This window comes from Oreochromis niloticus, linkage group LG16, assembly GCF_001858045.2.
Source record: "Oreochromis niloticus isolate F11D_XX linkage group LG16, O_niloticus_UMD_NMBU, whole genome shotgun sequence".
NCBI lineage: Eukaryota > Metazoa > Chordata > Actinopteri > Cichliformes > Cichlidae > Oreochromis > Oreochromis niloticus.
In genome coordinates, this window is record NC_031987.2 from 15,819,154 (window position 1) to 15,845,469 (window position 26,316).

Genomic DNA, 26,316 nt, shown 5'->3' on the forward strand with positions numbered 1-26,316 from the left:
CTTTGCATCATCAACTGAACAACTTTTAGTTTTACGCAGAGTTCCTGTCTAATAACTCCAGTTCTTGCTAAAGCTTTCCCCAGCGAGCTCTTTATGGCTGGACATCGCAAGCCAAGACAAAGCCAGGGCAGGTGTCATGAATCATCAATCATGTGGAAACTCACCAGCTTAAAGGTCAGTACTTTGTAGGTAATTGGGTCATCTACAATCTTTTGAAGGTTAGCAGCAACTGTAATAGAGGAAATAATTGTGTTCAGTAATAACAAACACGCTTTATACTGAGGAAATATTAGGACACGCTCCTGCTACCAATGAAAGAGCAGTCTAGTGTAAATATGAAGACTAGAAAACCGGTTTTAGTTATTCCAAGATCCAATTTAAATGTAATTCACCCTGGTAATAGGTTTTCTATTAACAAATTATTTCAAGATGATGTTTTCCAGTAAGCAGGCTATGTATTCAAACAACACAATTTATGAGAATAAAGAGGCACAGGATTACCAATAACAACGTCGTGCCCATTGACCAGTCCAGCTGAGAACAGTTCCTGGGAAACCCCATCAGCAGTGTCTTGTGAGAGAATAACATGACAAATATTGGACCTCATACATGCCACTTAGCAGGTGATTGTGTTAGAGACTGAATCAGATGCTGTCCAGAGCACAGTGCCATTACCCATTATACAGAAAACAATTCAGTCATCTAATGTGGGGATATTACCACATAGGGAACAGCATATTCCAAATTAATTGAGGCTGAGCCCTTACCTCGCCCAGGAGTAAATTCAAACCGGATGTCATTCAGCTCCTTTTTGGAGTTCCTGGAAAAAGAGACAAGGGGATGTGATTGCAGAGCAGTACCTGAAACGGTAGATTTAAATTTGTTGCAGAGCAGAGCGAAGACATGACCTGAGCAGCACAATGTTAGAAACAAGCAGGATGAAAGCAGAAATGAAAATGCCTCCAGTGATCTAAGAGAAGTGATCAAACAGTGAAGAGATAACTCCCCCCAGGTTTCAAGAGCAGACAGTTCAGAAGTAGAAACAGCAAGCAGAAAGTTAGAGCGCATCTCATCTTCTAGAATGACCATCCTGCTATGAGCTGGGGTGAAACTGCAGCAATCGCAGTCATCGTTTCTTCACCCTCTAGTTACAAGCAGTCCATTAGGAGAACATAACCTCATCAGGACACCTCCTTATATGAACCCATCTCGGAAAAACAAGACGACGACCTACCGGGGTCACAGATATGCCACCGTTCTGTTATTCTTATTCACTGCTTCTCGGGTAACAGTCATTTCATCTGTCTGTCGGGCTTCTCATAGCATGTGCAAAATAAATAAATAAATGTGCTCTTCATGCAGTGGCCGTGCAGGTCTGTATTTCACCCTCCCCAATTGTGTCATTTGTAACGACTGCAGCGATGGTGTTAAAAACATATTTGCCCCCCCATCAAACAATATTTAGTTTACTAAGGAGAGCTGCAAACTAATAACCCAAAGCCTGCAAGGCACTTCACACAGACGCAACTGCACCGTTTTATCCATATTTAACAAGCCTCGCTCTCTGCATGTCAAAAACCAAACACACCCTCCCAATTTTTTCAGCTTTTTAAGCCGAAAATTGTCTCTCTCTCCCTGTGTGATGTCAGTGTCACCGCTGCTCTGCAACACTCTGTTTCATCCACTCCACCAGTTTCTCTGCATATCATATTTCACTATATTCCTCTTCTGTAATAAGTCATTCACAATGGTAACTCCTCATTATTATATTGATAATGAACAATTTCACAATTGTTTACTATTATATTCTATAAATATTCATAATTCTTCTTTCAAGTAATGCAGTTTTTTTCAGTAATTTCTACTAAGGTGGATAAGCTGTGTCCTAACTGTGTCCTATATGCAATCACTACCAACTCCTGGGGAAAAGGTATATCCTTTTTAATGCTAAGTGTTGCACTTGCTGGTCACGAATGATGCCTGTTTGTCTCTACCTTTGTGCAGTACATACTATGAGTTTTTTTCTCATTTAAAAAACCTAACGAGATCGGTAAGAGTCAAATCAGAAAAGTGAACTTGTGGGCTGCAGAATCAAAACAATGACGTGATGTTAAAACACTGCAAGCAAGGAAAACTTCTTTCTCATAATCACAGCGATAGCAAAACCCCCCACTATAGCAGCCTACACAATTAAAGGTGTCAATAAATTATGCTAATCACACTGAGGCAGTTTGCATAATAACAGCAAATGAACAGCCTAGGAAAAGCAGCAGATATTACATTAATTAATTAATTTATTAATGTCTTTGTTAGAAGCTAAATTAGCATAATCTTCCTTAGAAGCATAATTTGGTGAAAGTAGGACAGTCGCATAATACGAATCATCTCTTCCTTATCAGGTTTTAAATCTGTAAATACAACCTCAGATGAATTACAGGACACAACATTTTTCACTGTGATGTTATTTATCTAACACAAAATTTAGAAGCAGTTTGTGAAAACTAGCAGCCATGTCAGGATAAACAAATGCACTTAATTAATTGATCTTCAGCAAATATGAACACCCCTATACAAGCAGACGTTTTGCCTCTTTATTGATGTGGAACATTCAGGTGTCCCAGGAATCTCCCCCCAGTGGATTGTGCAATTCTTACAGAACATGCAAAAATCCCAAGAGCTCCATCTCAGTTTCTACAGGCCTCATGTAACTTGTTAAAAGTTGATCCTCATGACAGTAAAATTAGAAAAAAGACTGAACTTGTCTCTAAAAACAGCATGCCAGGATAGCTTAGATTTGCAAAGCTGCATCTGAGCAAAGCACAAGATTTCTTGAAAAAATGTCCTTTGGACTGATCAAACCAAAGTGAAGATGTTTAGCCATAATGCACAGCACCATATAGAGAAAACCAAACACAGAATATCAGCAAAAAACCCTCATACCAGTACGGTGGCAGAGGGGTGTTGATTTGGGTTTGTTTTGCAGCCGAGGGATCTGGGGACTTTGCAGTCACTGAGTTAAAGATTGGCTGAAACTAGAAATTCAACAGATTCCAAGCACAGCAGAAAATCTACAACAGAGCGGCTTAAGAAGAACAGGACGAAGGTGTTTCTATGATCCAGTCAAAGCCCAGACCTCAACTCAACTGAAATACTATAGTTGACTGTTGAGATAGCTGTACGTAAACAAATGCCAACAAACCTCAATGTCTGTAAAGGGTAGTGGGATACAATTCCTCAACAACAATATGAGAAACTGAAGTTGTTGCTGCTAAAGCAACTGAATCATGGGGTGCATTTAGTGTTTTGCAAACTGCTTCTGTATTTATTTAATGACCATTATATCCTGATATGTAAAACCTTAGAACTTTGAAACTTTGAAATTTGCAGAAAACCTTTGTATTTGCTAATTTATGCATGATCCCAGTTTAACATCTGTCTGTGATTATTGTAAATGTAACTAAATATATTATATTAGAGAATACAGTTCTAAAATACAACTATAATTTTGAGGAAGTATATTCTCAACTGTAGACTGTAGTAAAATGTAAACAAACATCCAGCTAGTTTGACTGCATTGATAAAATGTGCCTTTCAGCCTCTTGCAGGATCAGCTTGCATTCATTTGCATCCCATGCACTAGAAATCTGTCTTTAAAATGCATTTGTGACAGGGGAGCGGCTCTCTTCTGATAAAGGCAAGGCCTGACAGCACTACCTCCCAAAACAACTGCATGTAGGGAAGATTAATATGGTGTGTAGTCTAGTTTAATAACTCAGCCAGCTAGTCCACAACCCCGATTTTAGATTAGATTAGAGCCATAAGTCAACACACACACACACAAACAGGTCAAGACATATCCATAATGAGTTTGTTTGTGGCAAGAGCATGAAAAATGGTGAGAGTCAGGATTTACTAGCACTTAACTGTGACTCAGATTGACTTTTTTAAAAACATTTTGCTGTTGAAAAAGAAAAAAATTCTGATGGAGCAGATGGATGTAAGCATCTCTTTTCCCAGGGTGGAAGCTGAGAGTGTACATTGCCAAGGCTGATGAGGCAATGTGTATTTCAGATGATTATAAACATGCCCAAAAAAATCGGACTTAAATCTGCTTCCTCTGTAGAAAGCCCGCGGAGAGTGTTTAGAAAATGTTCTGTCTACTGACTCCACCTGGATCATTCGGGATTATCCCTGTATAGCAGACTGAGGATGGAGATATCCCTCTGAAGATTCACACAGTAAAGTTTGCATTTCATCAACAACCCTTTTATGTGAGAACACTATGAGCTAAGTTACACATGTGACTGTAAAAAAACAAAAAAAACCACGTGAACAAGTGAGAGCACCCATTTCTTCATTAAAAAAAAATATAACTGAGGTACAATCATAACATGCACGGACTGCTTCTCCACAAATAAGTAGATCATATTGTTTTAATGAACATTTTATTTTACATAATGGAGACAGGCAGAGAAATCTCCGGTGCAATCAATTAAAAATGTCTTCAGGTTTCACCAGTGCACCGCAGCATTGTCGGCTGTCACTGAGGTTTCTGATAATGAAGCCAGCTGGAATTTTTAGATAAGAAAATGCAAATGTACCGCACGCCATGAAGCCAAGGCCAACAAACAAAAGTCCCACTAAATCATTTTTACAGAACAGATAAACTAAATTTTGTAGGGAACCCACTCTTCGAGGAAAGATTGCATATTAATAGAAGAACAAAGAGTACAAACGAGGAAGTAGTTCAGTTAATCTCATTGAAATGATTACCTAAATTTGTAAATTGTCCTTTAAAAATCATCTAATCTTTTAATATTTATTAAGCTACAACAGGGGTGTCAAACATCAAGCCCACTGCATGGCTTTGGAAAAAAACACTTTTTTTTTTCCAAATTTATGGACTAAAAAACTGTATTTTCAACAGTAAACAGAGCCAAAGACACCACAGTAAGTAACAGATAAACAACAAATAAAAACTAAATATACTTTTATTGTTAGTATTCCATTAAAAGAACAGAAAAATTATTATTTGGGGTTTTGGTTTTTGGTTTTTACAAATCACTATAAAAGTTTTAGCTGTTGTTTGTTTATTTGTTTGTGTGATCTACAGTTCAAACTGTTTAAATTACACGACAAGCTGCCAGTACTTTCTTGAAATAATATTTCTTAATGTGTAAGCCTGTCCACCCACAGAGTAGGGTAACAGCAATACCCTATAAGCCTTTTAACTGCTAAGGTGTAAAAACTGAGACATAAGGCAATTAACAATTAAGAGGCTTCTCAATAGTTTTACTGGTCCAACCAACTTGAGATCAAATTGGGGAAAACTGCAAAATGAATTCGATACCTCTGAACTACAGTAAGCTAGTCTTTATGTCAGCACATGCCAGCTGAATAGTTCAACTTACTGTATTTTACCTAAAGAAAAACACAAATTACAATTGTGGAGAATATGGTTTCTAATAGTTAAAGACTTTTCAATGAAAACTAGTGACCGCTTTAGAAACACTGATTCACAGAGCTGCGGTTCCATATGCAACAAACCCAACAAACCAATTCTCTCGACTAAACAAGTTGTGGCTATCATTAGTAAATTATGATTTCATAATGTGTGTTAGATTAGTCAAGTTGAAGTTATGACCCCTAAAATACACCGAGTATTTACCTTTAATGTTCCAGCTCTGACACTGTTTTGTTCCATCCTTGGCTCTATTTCAAACCAGGAGCATTTATGTTGAACATTGACTGGTTTCTCTATGCTATTTCCTTGTCTTAGCTCCTATCTACTCAGACTTACAGTATTGCATTTGTGTCCATATTTGCCTGTATGTATAGTTACGCAGACCATCATCTACATATTGTAGGTGTGAGCTACAACCAGGGGCAATGGTTGCAGCTCAAATAACGGCTCTGCAGGCTACTCTTATTTGTGCTGTTCTTGGTCCTTTAGCTATTCATGGAAAAGACCAAAGTTCTTGCAAAGAGCTGAAGCAAAACTAGTGTTAGAAACAATTCTAGTTTCCACTACACTTTCAGTGCTCTTCATGCTGAAGCTATTAGGTCAATGGTGCCCTGCCTTGCACATGAAAAAATTGTTAAAGTTAAATTAATCTCAAAAGGGTTACAAATCTGCATGCTATGATCCATGAGCTATTCAGTGCATTTAGAAAAAAGTATCAGAACACAGAAACACAAAGGATGCTCAGGTGTCCCAGTTTTCCACTTGCAATTAAATATAGCTTTGTGTATCTTTTTGTGAATTTGTGATTCTATGTCAAACTAACAGCATTAGAAGCGACATGCGCACTTGATGATATGCAACTGTCAGGTGAAACGTGCATATTTAACCATCTGTAAGTGAAATATCACAAATATTTTTAGATATTGTAGAAGAGTGAAAATGATCAGATTTGTGAAACTGAATTTAAGAGACTAGTAAAATATGATTATTTAATTTTTGATGTATTTTTAAAAATGTCTTCAATTTACTGTGTACATGTGTGGACTGAAGCACGCATTTGTAAGTACTCAAAATTATACACACACAGTTGTACACATTTGTAAATCTTAGTTTATGCTTGTGGATCTTATCCTACACATTTGTGAACCTATTGAGACAAATGTGACTGCACAGGTTTGAGACACAAACACAGCCTTGCAACTGTGCCAAATCAAATATACAAATCTATGAACTGCAGCGACCCTTTGGGAAAGGAAAGACATTTTTTTTTGCAGTTCTCCTGTTCCCAGTGAACTCAACTGATGTAGCCCAGTTTCCAACAAATCAACATTCATCCTGTGCACAGTGTCATCCACATCAAGCTACGTGCTGTTGGTTTTTTGAAGGACTGAAAAGAAGTTCATTTGCATACGCTGCATAAACCTTTACGCAGGAAAACACCTTCACAAATGGACATAAACGCAGTACCATAAATCCTGCATCCCACAAATTGTGCATCTGTTTCACCCTGACAAACACAGGGCACTTGCAGTAAAGATAATGTTTCCTGAGTTGACAAGTACAGAGAAATGCTGCAGTAAAGCAGGAACTAAGATGTCTGTACATTTGTGCCCAATAAAATCAATTTTGAGGAATGAAAGGATTTCTTTCATGTCAAAAAAGGGTTAAAATGTGTAATTTTGATTAAAAGAGATTGTTTTTATTGGCTGATGATGGCAGGAGAACGACTTTAATTAACTACTCGCTAAATATTCACTTGTGAAATTAGTCAGGCTTTCAAGGAAATTATTATTTTCCTTTATACCAAATTGCAAAGTTTCTTATGAGAAACTCTTCAGGAAATTAATTGTGAACTTGGCTATTAACAGCTCATTTTGTTATTAAGGAATCTGTCATTTATAAGTAATAAAAAGTAAAAATGTGAATCCAGAGTAACAGCTTCATTTTTTGTCTCACCAACATCTAAAACATATAATTGACTAGAACTGGTGAGAAATCATGGCCTTATTAATGTGCCAGCGACTTCCACTACTAGCAGCTTGCCTGTGCAGATGGTGAGGTGGATAAATCTTCCAAATGTTAGCGAGACAGAAAGGTTTATTTGGTTCACAAACAACTGTCAAGAAGCTCGCAAGCAATAAACCCATATCTCCAGGCTTAGGCTGACAGAAGCGCACACACTACATTTATGTTTCTCTGAAATTTAATATCAAGATGATATTTCAGAAGCTAAGGTGACATTTGTCAACTTCTAGCTACCTTTTATAAACAAGAGTCTTAAGAAAACACAAGGAAATGTCACCTCTTGGCTAAATCAATTTGCATCTGTTCTATTTTGGCTTTTTAAGCTCCAGTGACATTGCACCAAAAGCGTTTCCCCTTTAAACTGCTGACATTGCTATTCTCAGGAGTTCTCAATGACACTGAAAAAAAAAAAGAAAAAACCCAGAAAGAGTGAACCAATCACAGCGCTTCTGTTCCTACACCTCTGCTACTGAGGGGATCCTATTACCATAAACTCACGCTAATCAGCTGAGAAAGGAGACCAATTAATTGTTTATTTTTGTCTTTGCAATGCAATTACTTTGATGTATTCACCATCTGAAAAACTTTAAACTTCCCCTAATTGATGAGGGGTTTTTTTATGTAGCTTCTCAAAGACTTAGTAAAATAATGCACAAGTAACAACATTCAATATGTTTTAGGCTCCCAAAATGACAAAAAGAACAAAGATGAAATTGTCTAATTATTCATTACAGACGATGCATTTGCTACACAGTGGCAGCTCATAAATGAGATTAATGTCAGGTCAAGAACCTTTATTCATAATCAGTTTTACTGATTTTTAGTCAGGGTTGGAACTACTCTATTCATTAGTAAATTTGAGTTGTTCATTGCTAGTGAAACCTCAGTAAGAATTCAGTTCAGGTTTTAAATTCAACTTTTAAAAAAAGTAGTAAAAAACCAAACATTAAATATTGCGACAAATTCCAGCTAAAGCCTTTATTTAATCGGCCCTCTTAAATCCACTGCTTCTTATGCAGCCTCTTCCTATTTGCGAAAGCCAGAAATATATCTTTCTGCCCCCACAACACAGGAGCACAGCCAAAGAAAATCCCAAAATATGCAGTCTTTCATCTTATAAAGCCCCACTGATTCACTTTAAAACATACCAGCCAAAAGCTTCTTAACAATGAAAAAGTCAAATAACTCCTAAAGAAACATTTTCTCAGCCAGCACCAAATTGCTTGCAATTGAAATCAGAAAATGCATGTTCAGTAGGAGATGAAATATCTAGAAATGACAAATTCTGGTATTCCACTGTTACATCTGCTGTCTGAAACATCAGAAATGATCAAAACAAAGCATTTTAAACCTTAAATGTAGATAAAGATACAGAAATGTTATAATATGTGAGTAACTGAAAGAAGAGGAAGCTTTTCAGTACCTTTTTCTGACAAAACAAATTATATCAAACATGTGGTTTTACATTTTAAGCATCACATCTATATCTCTACTACACAAATTCACCTAAAAAGACAATGATACCAAGCGCAGTGGATGCTCTTCTCTGTGGACACAATATCATTTGCTGGCTGATGAAAAACGACGTACTACTAAAAACACATGTACAATCCTAAAAGTTGATTTAAAGCTAAACTCATGTTTAAAGCTGTGAAATTGAAGAGCAGAAAAAGCCAAAACCATCAAATCTCTGCACGTTTTCACCACCAGGTTAGAATAATGAATTTTCACCAATGAACAGGTAGCCGCCACCTGTTGCATGCAAGATATTGTTTTGTTGGTAAGCACAGAATAAAATTGACACCTGGGGAGAGACCTTCAGTTGCCTATTCAAGCAAGAGCGTGCTCAGCACCGGGCTCGTCGGGGAGCTAGAGGGAGACTTTCAGCTGTCCGAAAATGCACATTGGTCTGTCCGATTCAGCATCCATTCTCTCTACTTCTGTTTCTGTGTTTGTTTCATTCTGAGTAACACAGACCAAGATATAGAAAATGCATTTCCGTACACCACACAGGTAACTGAGCTTCCACCTGCTGCCAAAATTATGTGACCAAATCGCAAGCCTGCCCTAAGTCACGGGAGTATTTCCATAAACAGCAATGTCTTGAATAATGCAGCAAAAAGAGTGAGGTGCTATAAGCGCAAAGAGTCTTAGGGAGGAAGGCAGATTGCGGAGCACCGCGAGAGGCAATGATGTGTAACACCCCTCCCTCTGACTACAGCGGTAAGACAACATGAGATAAGGGGATCAGCGGTGATGCCAAATCCCTTCTGTGGCAGCCAAAGATCATTAGGTCTATTAGAAGCCTGCATTGTTTAAACTCAGAGATAACAAATTTGCACATTTCTTTGCTTTTACTGCTTTTAGAAAAATAGATCTCACTGGCGATTTTTTCATGTGTGTATGTGTGTCTCTCAGTCTCACCTTAGCCGTAGTACCATGTTCACAGCACCTTGAATTAAGGGTGTATTCTCATATGGTTCAACCTGCAGGAGAAAATATCTGGTGATGAAGCAGATTAAACATCAGACTGGCAAAAGCATTCACTGTGAAAAAGAGGAGTAAGAGTCACATAAAGCATGCACGAGAGAGCATGAAATTCTGCAAACTTCAAGATGAACATAAACAAGAAATGTGTGCACACATATGTGATTTCTTTTTTTTTTTTTTACTAGAAAATGTCTTTCATTCACTGCAGCAGCAGGGAAAGTCTTAAGGGAGAAGAAAAGGAACAAGACATGAAGGTTTACAGTGTAAGGGTCTATCACTGTTATCAAAACCGTATTACAAATGGGCTTTTTATATGGCAAGGATGAGATATTATGGAAAGGAAATGACTGCTAAGAAGCTGTCAGAGTTAATTCCTGACTGGGACACAAGACTACACCTCAAACTGCTTTGGCTCATTTTCAGACTGACAAAAGCCAAAGAAAATGGGATACAATGGCAGCGAGTTTTCAGATGAGATACACCCAGTCACTGAGCTAGCACTGTCAGGCAGACAGCCATTTACTCTGAGTTATTACTGCTGAGAGCATCCCTCCAGGAGACCGACCGTCTCCATGTACGCACGCATACACACACACACACACACACACATATATATATACGCCCACTGACACATCCACAGACAGACATACGCTCTAAGTGTGCACGCGCAGAAATGAACACAAACACACACAATCACAGTGGAATCAAGGTCATTGAATCATGACAAATTGGTGCTGCTGCCGAATCCCTCACCTGGGGATGCTGAATAGACAAGCCTTCAATAGGGACATTGTTGGCATCCTCCTCATTCTAGGAGGAACAAAATGTGAGGCATGATTGTGCAAATGCTATTACATCCTTGGTAAATATCAAATCAGAGCTCATCGTATAAAGACAACAGAGGAAAGTCAATTCAAACCAATCAATGAGGAGCAATTTGCTCTCTTTATGAGACAGGTTAAATCAAATTCGTGGAATTTTTAAATGAAACTGCATAAAAATGCGAGCAGAGAAATAAACATTAATTAAGTGAGCTCATGATTCTTACACAAGCAGCAGCTCAAGTAGGCCAGTCAAGTGAATTTAAAAATAAAAAATACCCCTTTGGCAACTTATCGAATTGTAAAGCAGCAGAAGGATATGGCCGGTTTGTCTATGACAACTTGTCTTTTTAGATATTCTAAGATATTTTGCAAGCTCAAATTGGTGTAGGAGAGGAATATCTAACTTACATCTTTGGCGTCATCTTTGACCCTTCGTGACTGGAGGGGGGAAAAAAAACATTTTTACATATTTACTGTCAGACACACGGTAATAATCATGTTATATGTTCTGTTTTAGTTTGTCAAAAAGCAAAAAATGAATATAAGCCATACACTGCTCACAGACTGTATGTGTATAAATCAATCCATCCACATCTGCCTACACCTTTCTTTTTAAACTGAAAAGCAGCAAGCCTGAAATTTGCAAAAAACAAACCAAAGCACATCCGTGTTGAAAAGAAGAATATATATACCTTAAAAACAACCCTTTTCGTAAATCATTACTGCCGGTAGAGTATTATTTATTGCATCATACATTAAAGCTGGGAATCTTTATCAAAGGGCTCTTTGATCATAGTTGCTAGTTCCTCCTGCCTCAAATCCTTACAGCTATCTTCCAGCTCATTACAGCGACCTCATGACAGGCTCTCTCAGAGATAAGCCATCTGCTATCCAAAAAAACTAACCAATCAGGAAGGGGCGGAATGCACAGTGTCTAAGACAGAAGGGAAAGTTGCATAATGGTTTGATCTGCGGGTTGGACATGACATGCAACACCTTAATAACTCATATTCGGAATTTCTGTGCACAAGTTCTGTTACAGTTTCAGACTGATCCGAGAAAATATCTTGGCTCTTTTGATGATGATTTTTACTGATGATGATCATAAAAGAGTAAACACATTGATTAATGCCTCCCTCTGTGGAGTCTCACCTACCCTGCCCTGATTTACCGCTGCTCTGCCTTCCTCGCTGCGCTCGTCCATTTCGTCGTCACTCCACTCCCAGTCTCCATCCTCTGTTTTGTGCAAGTGGCCACTGGAGCCGGGGACTCTCCTGACCTGGAGCATTACGACATCCAGCACACGATGTTAATTAAATTATTTGTGCTCCTTTGACTTCATGTGTCTGTACATTGTGCTTTACCCATGAGTCCATTAGCTTTTACAGACCTTTAAATAAGAGTACTGACCTCAGTGATTTACATAACGTGGCTGCACATTTGTGACATGAAAGGTGAACGTACAGAGCCACATTCAAGTCATTTAGTCTGTTAAGTATGTTTGGTACGGCAGTGGCAAAGGTACTGCTTGGTTCTGAAAAGATCTTTACTATGTAACAAAAAAAGGAGTTTAAAGTTTAGAAGTTTTTCTTGTTAGGACAAACTTCACAAAATCAAACATCCTTTTTTCCTGTGATTTAGATATTAGAAAAGATACTAGTCAAAAAAAAAGAAATACAACTGTTGCGAAAATGTTTCCAATCTTTGCGTTACATTGTCATTTTGAAACCCAAACATATGCTGCCCGATTGGTTTTAGTCAACTGCATGATTTTTAAATTGTTTATGGAAGACAAATCAACTTGCACACAGCAAAACTGCTTCAGTTTACAGCATTTTCAAGCCAGTGGTCTTAAAACACAAATATGAGTGTATGTACAACATTGTTATCAGTGTCTCCATGCCACGACTGACTGAATCTGACCAAGTCTGGGCTATTGGCAAGTTGGATACTCGCATGTGTGTCCGAGCTGCTGCTGGTGCACACTTCCACGGTGTCCACGAGAGCATTGTCTCTGATGTGACTGTTCTTGGCAGAACTGAACAGAGGTACCAAAATGCGGTCCTCCAACTTGTACTTGTGCCATTCGTGCAGCAGCACCCCACCCTGCAGTTGTTTCAGCAAGACAATGCCTACCCCCCACACTGCCAGAGTAGCGCAAGCTTTTCTGGATCAGGAGCACATCCAGCTACTAAAGATGCCTGGAACTTGCTGGGTGGACATGTTCATCAGAGGCAGCCACAATCAATGACCACTGCACAGCTGCAGTATGCACTCATCCAGGACTGGAGAGCAATTCTTCAACAACAGAGCCAGACACTTGTACAGACCATGTGCAGACGAGTGAATGCTTCCATCACGCCCAGAGAAGCCTAAACCTCATATTAAATATCTTGTTTAGGCGTAAATATGTAGTTCAAACATAATCTTGCATTTCTTTTTTTGACTAGTATATAACATCTATAGTCACAAATAAGCTAATATGTTTCAAAATAGATGCAAAAAACATTTAGTTAACAGATATAAAAACTAAAAACAAACTGAAATTAAAATGAGAATTAACAGAAAATATCTTTATTTTTAGTCTTACATTTGTCAACACAAACACAAGGAAGCACTGTTGCATATGTTTTTGGAGACTGGCTTGTCATGACTGTGAGTCAGCAGCCTTCATACACGTGCTGTAATAAACTTATTACACCATCTGACAAATGTGACTAAAAACTAAAATGACTACTGAACTAAGAAGTAAATATATATATTGACTAAACCTACACTGAACTAGAAAGAAAGTTTTTTCTCAACCGATTAGCTGTTTTCACCAGTTGCTTATACCATTTCAGTAGGTATAATTCGGGCATAGCACAATAAATACAAGAGAAAAAAATAAATGACTTAACCATGGTAGTTATAGTAGTTATAACTGAAAATGTATCAAGTATAACAAGACAAAAACAGTAAGTATGGCAAATCAAAGCCTAAATACATAAAGCCTATAATTTGTTGCATTTCTACAGTTAAAGCATGTAAGAGAAGCAACATGCGAGATGAGACACAAGGGCACCACAGTGTTACAGGAGGGAGCACACAAAACTGTAAGCCACTGGCAGCAGGGTCATAAAAATTCCCCAGCTCTAGACGGGGTCAAAGTTAAAGAAGCACTACCCTTGCGGTGGTGTCAGGTTTATTTTCCAAACCTGACACAGAACCAAGACTCCCCCAGTTCTGCTCAGGGTCCTTGAGCAAAACAGACACAGATCAATGCACTGGGCAGCCATACATGAAACCCAGCTGACATTCACTCACAGAAAGAAGAGTACTGAGAAACGAACCAAAAATGTAGGCTAAAAATACGATTGAACAGAAACATTGTTGTTCAGAATCTAAAAATCCTGGCATTCACTCATAATGGCGTTTTCAGACACTGCGACACACTCTGGTACAAAGTTGTGTTTTGTTTCATTCTTTTAGAAATCAGGCTGCAGAAAGCATTCGAGCCGAAGTCAATCAGTACTGCATCATCATTTGTGCACCAGACCATACATTTGAACTTTATATCAATCTCAGTCTTATCACATGTTACTTTTTGTTATGCATTAAATCAATGATTCAAGCACACATTAGTTTTATTTACTAATGTCTGACCTTTAAACTAATATAAAGCCCCTTAGTTCCTCTTTTAGACACTCAATACTGGGTGTAAGGGTGCCCTCTGCTGGTTTTTTGGACCCACAAACACCTTCATTTTAAATGGCTGGCTATGATCCTGTATAACATTTCTATTTAAAATAAAGCAAAATCCCTCGCAGATGCCTGTTTGTATGTTCTGTAAGAGTCCCCTTCTCCTATTTCTCATTTCCGCAAGTCATTTCTGAATCCTAGTTCCATTTGTTAGATAAAGGAGTAATGTTCTAGCTCCATTATCATCTTAAATTACTTTGCTGGTGACAGAATCTGCCATCTCCTTTTCATTCATTGGAGCAGGTTAATGGAGAAGCCAGGTTTCTTTTAAGGCTGAGTCAAAGAGTAGTTGTGTGGCTTTAGGTCTTGTCTCTTAAATCCAGGCAGTACTTGTTTCATCAGAGAAGAATCCCACATTTGCAGACAGTGAAATACCACATAGGAGAAAAACACAGGAAAAAGAGCAACTGGTAACTGAGGCGTGAAGAGAAGGGAAAAATACAGATCAAAGAGAGGTGCACTGAGAACACGATCTAGACGATTTGAGAGTCTTGAGATAAGATCTAACAAAACCAGGGCCACAAGGTCACAACATCCTGCAATGACAGTGTTTCTATAATACTGCTTGTCTCTGCAAGCTTTGGGTAATGTTGCTGAGTTTATAATGCAGATGACTCTGCAGGTCAAATCAGGACAAAGCAACAAGGACACAGGCTCTGCAGCCCACACATTTCCCAAAGCAAAGCTATCAAGTGTATCAGACACTACCTGGACTGCATAAACCCTGCATGCTGTCTGTTTTGTACTTTTAAGAGGAATACACGCGTAAAAAATGTATTCATTGCACTACATATTCAGTTGTTGTGCATCACCAGTTTGTGATAAAAAGGCTCCACAGAATCTATTTTATACTCTCTAAAAGTGATACCATTTATTTTATTCTCACTGGCACAAATATTGCTGTGCAAGTTCAAAGTAATGTGGCTCCAATTCCAAAGCTAGCATAATTTGTGTATCAGTGACCATAAATACAGTCTAAATTAGAAGGTGATGGCTGTAATAAACTTAACTGTCAAACTCTGATATACTGCAGTACTTGTTTATATCCATTTAGCATTCTTTGTTATGACTTCCACATACCACCCACCATAGTCATCTCCCTTTCTATTGACACCAAGCTATGTTTGTGCGTAAATACGACGTCATGCACAGAAATGACCATGTTATCTACGATGTCCTTCCTTTACCATGTCAGTGAATTTCCACCTCTACGCTCACTTGCACTCTGCCTTCTGGCAATGGCCCCGTGTTCCCACTTCTGTCCTGGCCATCCAGGCGTAATGTTATGTGAAGCCAATATCAGCTGTGTCCAAAAGCTGCACTTCCTCTCAGTAAACTGTGACCAGTGGGAAACAGAGCAAGTGAACTGAGCAATAATCTGCTCCTTTCTGTTACCTAACCACAACAATTAATTTAACCCTGTTTGTCTCCGGCGTGACACATGCAAAGAGCTTCACATGAAACCACTGACACACGCTTCGGTACAGCTGTACCGCCTGACTGTTACGTGGCAGTCGCCCATATTTTTACATAATCTACACAACAGGGCGTAAAGCGTTTGAGGTGCTGAAGAAAGTCACAGAGCATCGCATGTGTTGACTGTAAATGCAGCACTCTGCTGGAGACAGGCACTTCAGTCAGTTCCTCCTCACTGCCATAATTCGCTCACGTTGAGTGAATAGCTGAGTTATTTTACGGGGAATGTTTACGCAAACATACCTTCTTCGCTCTCTGAGAAATCTTTGGTGCATGACTCAAAAGCTTCTCCACCAGATATTCTTTGTTCTGTGAAAAAATGATCAAAATATAACTCAATAAATCGTTAGTCATGTAGGGCTTTTTAAATGTCCAGATGATATCAGTTAGTGGAATGGAGTCCAAAGGCTGCACGACACGTGAGAGGTACAGTACTGAGCAAAAGTCTTGGGACACCTTTTATTTCTTTATGTTTTGCAAGGAAAATGGGAAATAAGTGCAGCGATTTATTGAAACTTTTGCAAACAAGAAAATACTGTATATAAGGCAAAAACAGAAGGACATTCCTGAAGGACATTTAAAGCTCTTCCTTGGATCCATGACTGATCATGTTTCATTGTGTGTTTTTCTATTCAGGTATGTTTTTACTGCTTTGGCAGTGTGTTTGGGACTATTGTCGTTCTGAAAAAAAAGCTTTTGTCAAACAGACGCTCACCAGATGGCAAGGCATGGTGGATGAAAATCTTACGATACTTTCCTACATATACAGTTCAACTAATTTTGATAAGATCCTCAACACCACTGGCTGAAAGCACGATAAGAGCCTCCACTGTGTTTAACAGATGGCTGTAGAGTGCAACCCCCCCCCATATAATTTTTACTCACAGTTTTTCTGCTGTACATAGAAATAGCAGGTCTAAAAACTATTTTCTTTTTTTACTTGTGCAGTTTACACAAATTTTTTAAGGACACACTAGACACCAGTAACATTTTATACCCGTCAAATTGCGTTATCTTTGGTATTTTTAGTAGATTCAGCAAGAGAATTGTCAAGTGTTAAGTGGCTTAACAAAAGAAAATCATCTGAAAATCATCTGAAAATGGTCAGGTAAAAAACTGGACCAAAAATTAGTGAAAAAAGCTGCCATGTCTAAAGAAAGAAAGACCTTCAGAGAGCCTGGAGAACAATCGCTCAAGACCAGTTTAAAACTTATTCGAAGGTCTGACTCTGTGAAAGCAAAATATAAAAAATGGAGGGGTGGCTAGAGACTTTTGCACAGTACTATATGGATTTATTAAGTCACTGGTATTAATTGGTTACTGGCTATGCAGAAACAGCAAGATGAGGCTGGAGTACTCTTCACAAAATTAAAATGAATTAAAAAGACTGTTACTCTAACTGCTAATCTACTTGAAAAAAGGATTTTGTAATCTTATAACTCTGTTATAAAGATTTTGGCTATTCACCATTTAACTACTTAACTAATCACTATTATAGTAAAAATTTCAGGAAAACACAGTGCTTATTATAAGAGAGCAACATTTAAACTTTATGCCCCAAATGTACTCAATTCTAAATAATAATATTATTAATAATAATTCATATAATAGCGATAATACTACTATTTCTCTTATATATTAAATAATAGTAGCTATGTTATGTTTTATGTCATTGCTGATTCATCCAAGTAAGTATAAACATCAAAAACGCATAAAAAAGCATTCACAGCGTGTATATCTGACTCGTCCCTGGCATAAATCCAAACGGACAGCAATAATAACAAAAGATAGTGAGATGAGACAAATACCTTGGCCTTTTGGAAGAATTTGCACTTCAAAAGCTCTGCGGCTGTAGGCCTAGAGATAAAACATACAAAGAAAAAAGAAAGCATCATTACAGTTACTGAATGTTACTCACGATCGGGTCATTTTACTGACCAACAATTGCATCAGCTCTCTCCATTGACATATTTGCCTGATACATAAACATGTTGCTAACCTTTTGACAGGATCCTTCTGAAGGCACATAGATATTAGCTTTCTAAATGATTTGCCATATTTTTTTAAAGTTTCCTTGTCCTCAACACCTGTCTCTAGAGTGGGTGGATCATTCTGAAGGGTAAGCATTAAAACCTGAAAAGACAACAAAAGTGGTCATAACTGCCAAAACATTTCACCACCAGTACAAAATCTGTAGATGAGGAAAAGAAACTAAGAGCAGGAAACTGTGGGAAATGTTGTGGAACATAAAGATGAGTATCTTTTAGATGAAACGCTGCCTGTTTATTAGCTCTTAGGTTTCCCAATTACAGAAAGAGCAGCAAGCCAAACTGCTGTCTTTCCACATAAAATTCATCCTTACTAAGAAAACCTCAAAGAAGTTTATTTAGGAGAAGGTTTATCAAGGTTTATGGCCAGTTTCCTTTTCTTTTTTCTTTGCCAGCACCAGTGTATGTTACAAGACTGATTAAATAACACTGAATGAGCACATACTTTCATGGGAGGGTAGCGGTGATAGGGGGCAGAGCCTGTCGCCAATTCAATAGCTGTAATTCCAAAACTCCATATATCTGCTTTAAAATCATACCCCCGAACCTGCGGACACAGAATTACAGTACCTTGTAATACCAAAGTAATGCTTAAGGGCTTTATGTTAAGGCAATGCTGCTATTGGTTTTCATGTCAAAAATAATATTGGCAAATATATTTTAATAATAATAATAATAACTTTTTTTGTATAGCAGGTTTTGTGTGTTTTAACAGCAAGTGTAAATATCCCAACATACAGTACAAAAAACAACACATTCACACTAAGGTTCTTACATTTGTTCATCTACATAGCTAAAAATAATGGGAGGACGATTATGGAAAAGCTAACCTATTATAAAGAGTGTTCTTGTGTGCTTACACCTGTCCTTATAGCTTACTGGGTTAAGCAGGTGACCCATATGGCAATAGACTATTGCAGAAGCCCAGGTCTGAATCTGTCCCAGGCCCTTTACTGCTTGTCTTCCCTCAGCTTCCCTCTAATATCATAATCATAATAAAGGCTAAAAAAAGTTTTCAGTAGAATTTGAAAAAAAAAACCCACTCAATCAGCTGACCTGCAGGGCTGTTTCAAAGTTTACGTGTTCCGACCTTAAAAGCTGGATTTAAAATAACAGTTAATGGGCCTTAATAAGAAACAAGGTCTCAGCAGGTCTGTGATATGTGCAGGACCCTGGCCATGTAGGGCCTTGTATGTGATTAATAAACTGAATCTGAATTTCGCTGGAAGCCAGTGAAGAGCTAGCATGGTGGTACAGTGGTTAGTACTGTCACCTCACAGCAAGAAGCTCTTGGTTTCTGTGTTAACGTTGCACATTTTCCCTGTGTCTATGTGGGTTCTTTCTGGCTACACTGGCTTCCTCCCACAATCCAAAGACATGTTAATTGGTGATTCTAAATTGGCTGTAGGTGTGAGTGTGAGAGCGAACGGTTGTCTGCCTCTCTGTGTTGCCCCTACGACAGACTGGCGACCTGTCAAGAGTATACTCTGCCTCTCACCCTATGACAGCTGGAATAGGCTCCAGCCCCCCAGCAACCCTGAATTGGATAACCAGAAGAAGATGGATGAATGATCAGTGAAGGGAAGCAAGCACAGGGTTGATGTGCAAGTGCTTGTTAGCAGCCTAGCTGCTGCTTTTATGTTTGTGCAGTGTTGAAGGGAGGAAACAAAGGCAGACTGAATGAATCAAAAGTGAGCAGTCTGATGAAAAGATCTAATAAAAGAATCACATAAAAAGTCCAAAAAGCAACGCAACACAACCCAAAAGAGTACATGAAAATACTAGGGAGGACTTTCTCAGTGCCTTAATGGACTGACGTCTATACTAACTCTGAAGAAAATAACGTATGCATTAAGAAATAAACTGGACATGTTTGGGGCCATATGGTCAAAATTCTACAACTTTTTGGAGAACTGCAACGTATACACTGTGGATTTGACAGCTTGAAGTGCTAATTTGATATGTCTGTCTGCCCCGCCCCCCTCTGTTATGATTTGCTTTATTTTTGTTTCTATCATTATGTCTTTTGCTTTTATGTTCACGATGTATTATGTAAAACTTGTTATAACCAACAAATAAATGTGTAAAAAAAAACAAAAAAAAACACTGGGCTATTGATGCACATGGGGTGTTTAGGGAAGTGAACAACAACTGGAGCAAACTAGACACAGATGTAGACAATCACGGCAATAAGACTGGGGAGGAAGTAAAACAAAACAAGACGTAAGAGACAACTAAAAAAGTAAAACAGGAACTGAAGCACAACACCAGCTAAAACAAGGAAATGCTGATACATGAAAGAACAAAGATGGGGCAACACAGATTTGAAGATATAAAGGAAGGCACAGAAAACAACAAAACTGAGGGAAGATAACAACCAACCCAAAATAACAGCTAAAGCTAAGTTTTAAAAAAATCCACTCTGGAACAAAGCATCAAGAGCTCAAAAATAACAGGAAATATTGCACAAGGTAAAGGGATGAAAATATGGAATCAAACCCTAAACCTATAATCAAAAACCAAGGATAGTGAAACCAAACAGAAAACAGTTAATAAAAGACTAGAATACAAAAACCCAAAACAGACCAGTTGCGTTTTTTTCCAGTACATAACATAAAAGTTTTCATCAGCTCTTGCCTCGATCTTGCCTCGACAGAAACAGACTCACCTGTTCCATCACCTCTGGTGCCATCCAGCATGGTGTGCCAACAAAGGTCTTTCGAACTTTGTTTCTAGTCATGTCACCCCCTGTAGCTAGAAATGCACTCACTCCAAAATCTGTAAAAACAAAAGAAAAGCATTAGAACAACAGCGAAGATTTTAGAACAACGACACGCAGTAATTTGCTCATTTAAAAATCTGTGTCACAACCCTGTGTGGCTGCTGCAGGGTAAAGAGTAAATATTGAAGATCAAAGACATCAGAATTGTTCATTTTCATTTTAGCTTGTTTACTGCGTCACAGTCTGAAAGCTGATCTCTTCTGCAATGAGTGCTGCATGCATGCTTATGTAATGAGCTGGTCAAAAGAGTAGATTCAAAATTTGTGTGCATACTGTGATTTCGGTCTTTGAAATAAAATGTTAGTAATATTATTATTATTATTATTGACAAATCTGCAGTGACTGTATGGTGATATTACGTCAGCATTATTGTTGAATCTATTCCAGAATTACGGCAGTACTGAGTGGAAAAGGACATCCAACCCAGTACTAGCAAGGTGAATCTAATTAAGTACCTAATAACATGGCTAGTGAGTGAGTGTACGCTTTGTCTGTTTAGGAAAAAGAACAACAGGTAACATAGTGTGAATCCAGTATCAGCCAAAATAATGCATTCCCATCAGGACCCTGAAACTAATTAACTCAACGGGTTACACTTGTGCTTTTCCTGCTGTGCTTATTTGTTAACCTGCAGATATTTTGTTTTTATTTTATTACAGAGTCAACTGCTTTTTCTAATTCCTGTAATTGTTTTTATTAAAGGCTGTAATCAGTCACTTCATTTAAATATAACAGGCAGCATTAAAAAGCTGACAGCTTCAATGGAGTAACTGATTAAGCTGACACACAATAATTAGGAAAGAATTATGATTCTCAAATAAAAAAAAAGTCAAATGTAAACATACATTATTGCTCTCTGTTAATTATTACAACCTATGAAATCAATTCCACCACTTTACCACAAATACAGTGTATGCATTTAGTGTGAAACTAACCAAAAAAAAGAGGTTTAAGAGAGTGTTACACAGTATTCAACAAACCTGCAATCTGAACAGATCCGTCTTCCCCCAGTAGTATGTTTCCAGCTTTCACATCCCTGAGGTCAACAAAACAATAATGCAGTCAAACAACAAAGTCATGTGGAGCAGCATTGATTCTTCCACTCCTGTTAACGTGTCGCCCTGACCATCACCATATAGAACTATGCCCATGGGGGTCGTAGAGGGTTAAGTCTGACTCACACTGACCTTGATAATCAGGAAGTGTACAGATCATGACTGAGCTACAATCCAATGAATGAACGTATTTGTGTTCATTTTCAACATTACCACTTGGTTTTAAGCGATCCACCCAAATTTTAACTTGTTTTCCCCAGGTTTTTTAGATAGCGGATCATATTTTTAATCAAACAATGTTGATTAAACAGAGGAAAAAGAGAAAAACAAATACCTGTGAATTTGTCCGTTTCTGTGTAGATAGTCCAGACCCTCCAGAACTTCTTTTAATATAGTGGCAATAATAGGCTCTTCTAAAGCTCGATTTTTATCATCTTCTTTGCTTATGTGCTTAATTATATCGAGCATAGATCCTAAAAAGATGCCAGCCAAGAAAAAAAAACATGGTTAATTTTTAGAAAATAATGGGAAACAAAAATCTGTTGAGTGATTAATTTATGTTACATTTCAGTGTTTGTGACCATTGGCACGACGCCTGTGGTCATTTGTATATTTTGGTATTTTTAGATTTGTTTTTATTGCAGGGAGCTGCTTCTAATTTCGTTGAACTTCTGATGTTTAACGACAATAAAAAGGATTCTGATTTTCCCTTTTAAGGCAAACGTGTAAACCACTACAGTATGTAGTTACTTAAATTAATACAACAACAAATGAGCCAGAATGGTCGTATTGTCTTTACAGCTGAAATTACTTGATTCAGTGATTTAAACCTATGGTTTTCTAGTTCGTTACCACTGTTGGGTGTTACTGCAATCACATTACATTGATTTCAGTTCGTGTGCTGGAAAATGCCGGAGCGGTTTACTGCGAAGATATGGACATTACTTTTATTTTTATTGTACAAAAGAGCAAGAGTACAACGGTAAAGTGCAAGCTGTGTACAGAAAAGAAACAACCACATTGTACTGGTAACTTTGGCTCCTAATAGCACTGCACAGACAGTCTGCGAACACAAAACTAGCCACCCAACACTGGTCTTCAGTTGTTGTCCCAGAGATATAACGGTTACAAATTTAAATAAAATAAAAATGACGAGCAAATGTCCTTAATTTTAGTCTTCATGAGTGTGGTCAAATTTGTATTTTGAGGACAATATCTACAAGTGTTCCAACTATAAAGCAAAACTTAATTAAACCTTACCAATGACAAATGATGATAAAACTGAACTGAGCAAAGCCCACTGGAGTCTAAGCGAAACTAAACTGACCTGATAAAAAAAAAAAAATTAATTAATTATAATGAATTATTATACTGAAACTGGCCTTATATTATGTGTTGCTGTTTTAGAGATTTTCTGACACATAAAGGTAACAGTTGTTGAAATAAGTTTTGAAATTTCTCAGATGTAACGCTTTTTGTTAACTAGGCAATAACACAGGTTGATACACTGCTGTTCTTTAATCAGATTAAACACAGACCAGTGTAAGGGCATTTAAGACTTATGTTATCACATGAATGGCATGAATGCATCACTAAGCCACCCGTGTCAGGTGAAGCTTACCCCCACTCAGAAGCTTCATGACTAACCAGAGTTCATCCTTCACAACAAAGGAGGTGTAGTATGTGACAACATTGGGATGGTTGCACTGACTCATGGCTTGAATTTCTTTCTATTGGTAGAGGCAAATGACAGGATATTTCACATACAGGACATCTCATTTTTTCAGGGCACTTGCTTTGTCATAATAATCCGCAGCAAGCTGCATAAACAACAGGAAAGTTAGAAGATTTCTATGCAAACTGCATTAATAGATAAATGAGAACAATAACAATATGTAGCAGAAGTTAAGTAGTACTACAGGAATCAGGTGTGGTGTAAAAAAACCAAAACACTGGGTTGAGAAAACAGCCCGTATTTATTGTACTCACCAATAGTTCATCCATGCTGGTCTGGCATTTTTCCAGGTTAATTCTCTTTATGGCTACGCGCTCCTGTCTGGGGGTACAGAGGGCTGCCTGCACAACAGCTGTGGCCCCGCTGCCTGAGAATTAGAGCCACAATGAAGCTATGACAAAGTAAACAGGAGCCAAGTGGGAATCGCATCACACACAGCTGGAAGACTAAATTCAGCATCAGTCTGTAGCTTTATGGATTTGTCTGGCTCACAGATTCCCAGCTTTTCTGTTTTAGTTACTAACAGAACTTCTGTTTTTTTCTTCATTTTTTTTTTATCAATGTGATGAGTGGTTTACTTGACTCATTACAAATCAGGCCACGCTGTGGAGTAGCAGAGCTGTTCACACCAAGATGCTGTGACACATGACATATTGCTTGTAAACTGTTAGAAGCAGATACGCCAGAGAACACATCACGAATTGTGACTGCCTACAAGTTGAGGTGTGTGTGTGTGTGTGTGTGTGTGTGTGGTGGTGGGGGGGGGTCTCACTTACTCATCACTGTCAGCTGCACATAGCGGAGGCGCTACTTCTTATCACTCATGATTTGACTTGTCAGCTCATGTGCACAGTGCATGCAGTTGCCAAAAATATGCATATGGCTTTCCTCTGCTTTTCTTCTATGCATTTAAGATTAGCAGTATTATGTCTCAGGTAATATAATTCAGCATTAGGTGATTCATGCAATAAAACAAGTTAAGTTTAAGTTTTAAATGTCTTTGTAAAATAAATACTAACTGATATATTAACAATAGGTTAATGCACATACCTGCTGGTTTTTCTGCAGGATAACAACAACATGGACTATTATTACAGCAGTGCTCCACACTGCAGCTACTTATAAGCTATGCTTACAGACTGAGTCATGTGTCTCAATTAATCAATACTCCATTAGTCCACAACAGAAAAGTTGTGTTAATCATTTGAATCGATAAATGTGAAAATTGTTAAAGTTTTTTTTCTCTAATTAACATGAGTGTAAACTGGATTTCTTGAATTTTTGGACTTAAGCGACCACGTGTTAACTTTATTAAACAAAATAATAATTAGAAAACACAGCGGCGGAGTGACTTTTTAGGGCAAGCTTTATTGTTTTAAAAGTAACAATTCCGCTATTGCCATAGTTTTTAAAGATCGCCATTACTGCTATTATTAGCTGTATGAATACTAAGTAGCTGTATATTTAGCTCGTCATGTATAATAATAAGTTATTTGCCACCACAGACGGCACGACGTGGCCTTCACAGATCCGCAGCATCTGTGATTTAAGCAGCTGCTAATAAACTGGACACGTGCTATAAAATCAGCACAGCTGGAGTCAAGCTCGGTGATCGGAGCCCGCCTGAGAGCCACTTATTGAACGTGACAGTTCCACGCGCGTGCAGCGGCCCAGATTTTTTACCCGACTCCGCTTCGTGAGCTGTGAACCGGTAGTCCCTGACTGTGTCTGGTAACATCCGCATTGCAAAGCGTTGCGGGAGGCTGCTGCATATGAAAAAGCCGGTAGGCCCTCGTCGTCATTCACCTCCGATAACCCGCCGCGGGCTGGGTTTCCACGACAGTTACACGGCGTTCAGTACATCCCCGGACACTAACCTATGACTTCCTGCAGCTCGTAGGACTCCCGGGTAATTGGCCAGCTGGTTGTCAGCGGTGGTTGCGGGTGGTGGACAGGAGCTGTACAGTCGCCTTGATCCGCCATGATGAAGATGATGATGCTGCGCTAGTTAGCAGCCTCTCTCTCAGACTGACGGGCAGCGAGAGAGGGAGAGAGAGAGAGAGAGAGTCAAATTTGACCTCACCTCCTCAGTGTTAGTGTCAGCTGGCAGCTGCAGGAGAGGAAGAGCCGCCTCTACCGCTGAGCGAGCACAACCCGGAAAATAACGGATCGCGTGCGCGCGCGCTCGAGACAGTGACTCGATTAAGATGTTTTATTACACACCTAATATAAAGCCTCTGTTAGAAGAATGGTTACATTACAGATATTAAGGAAATTGTGTTTTAGTTAAAATAGCAATGAATGTGTTAAAATACTGATGTGAAGATGACGTCGTGTGTGCGTGTGCGTGTAAGTTCAGTAATATGTCCAGAATATGTCACATGCAGTCAGAGCTGCAGGTGACGATCATACTACTGGCCAGCAGATGACGCCATCAGACTGTTTATTGATCTGTGTGCGTCCACTACGAACATTTAATGCTCCTCTTACAAGTAATTGCAAGTTGTTTGAGTTTAAAGTTGTTGTGAAGATATGTGAGAACACTAAAAAAAAAAAAAAAATCACCTTTTTTAAATGTTTAATATTTTCTTAGAGTAAAAAATTAACAGCTGGAATAATTTACTAATGAGACTTGGTTGTTTTATTTGTTATATCACTTCATTACGCTTTGGATCC

At 38.4% G+C, this 26,316-nt stretch overlaps 1 protein-coding gene across 1 annotated transcript in view; it reads right to left on the bottom strand.

Annotated features, from left to right (window-relative positions):
• Positions 1-26,217, bottom strand: part of stk39 (serine threonine kinase 39) — a 32,561-nt gene extending 6,344 nt beyond the window's left edge. The window contains exons 1-17 of the mRNA XM_003447396.5: positions 25,518-26,217; positions 23,895-24,007; positions 23,527-23,635; positions 22,240-22,378; positions 21,831-21,886; positions 20,737-20,846; positions 18,514-18,615; positions 18,020-18,153; positions 17,829-17,877; positions 16,264-16,329; positions 11,960-12,082; positions 11,212-11,241; positions 10,733-10,789; positions 9,914-9,975; positions 768-820; positions 502-570; positions 165-229 (exon numbers count right to left, since the gene is read on the bottom strand). Of these exons, the coding sequence (XP_003447444.1) occupies positions 165-229; positions 502-570; positions 768-820; positions 9,914-9,975; positions 10,733-10,789; positions 11,212-11,241; positions 11,960-12,082; positions 16,264-16,329; positions 17,829-17,877; positions 18,020-18,153; positions 18,514-18,615; positions 20,737-20,846; positions 21,831-21,886; positions 22,240-22,378; positions 23,527-23,635; positions 23,895-24,007; positions 25,518-25,623 (1,443 nt within the window). The 5' untranslated portion in view covers positions 25,624-26,217. The remainder of the gene's footprint in view (positions 1-164; positions 230-501; positions 571-767; positions 821-9,913; positions 9,976-10,732; positions 10,790-11,211; positions 11,242-11,959; positions 12,083-16,263; positions 16,330-17,828; positions 17,878-18,019; positions 18,154-18,513; positions 18,616-20,736; positions 20,847-21,830; positions 21,887-22,239; positions 22,379-23,526; positions 23,636-23,894; positions 24,008-25,517) is intronic.
• Between the last annotated feature and the right edge of the window lie 99 nt (positions 26,218-26,316).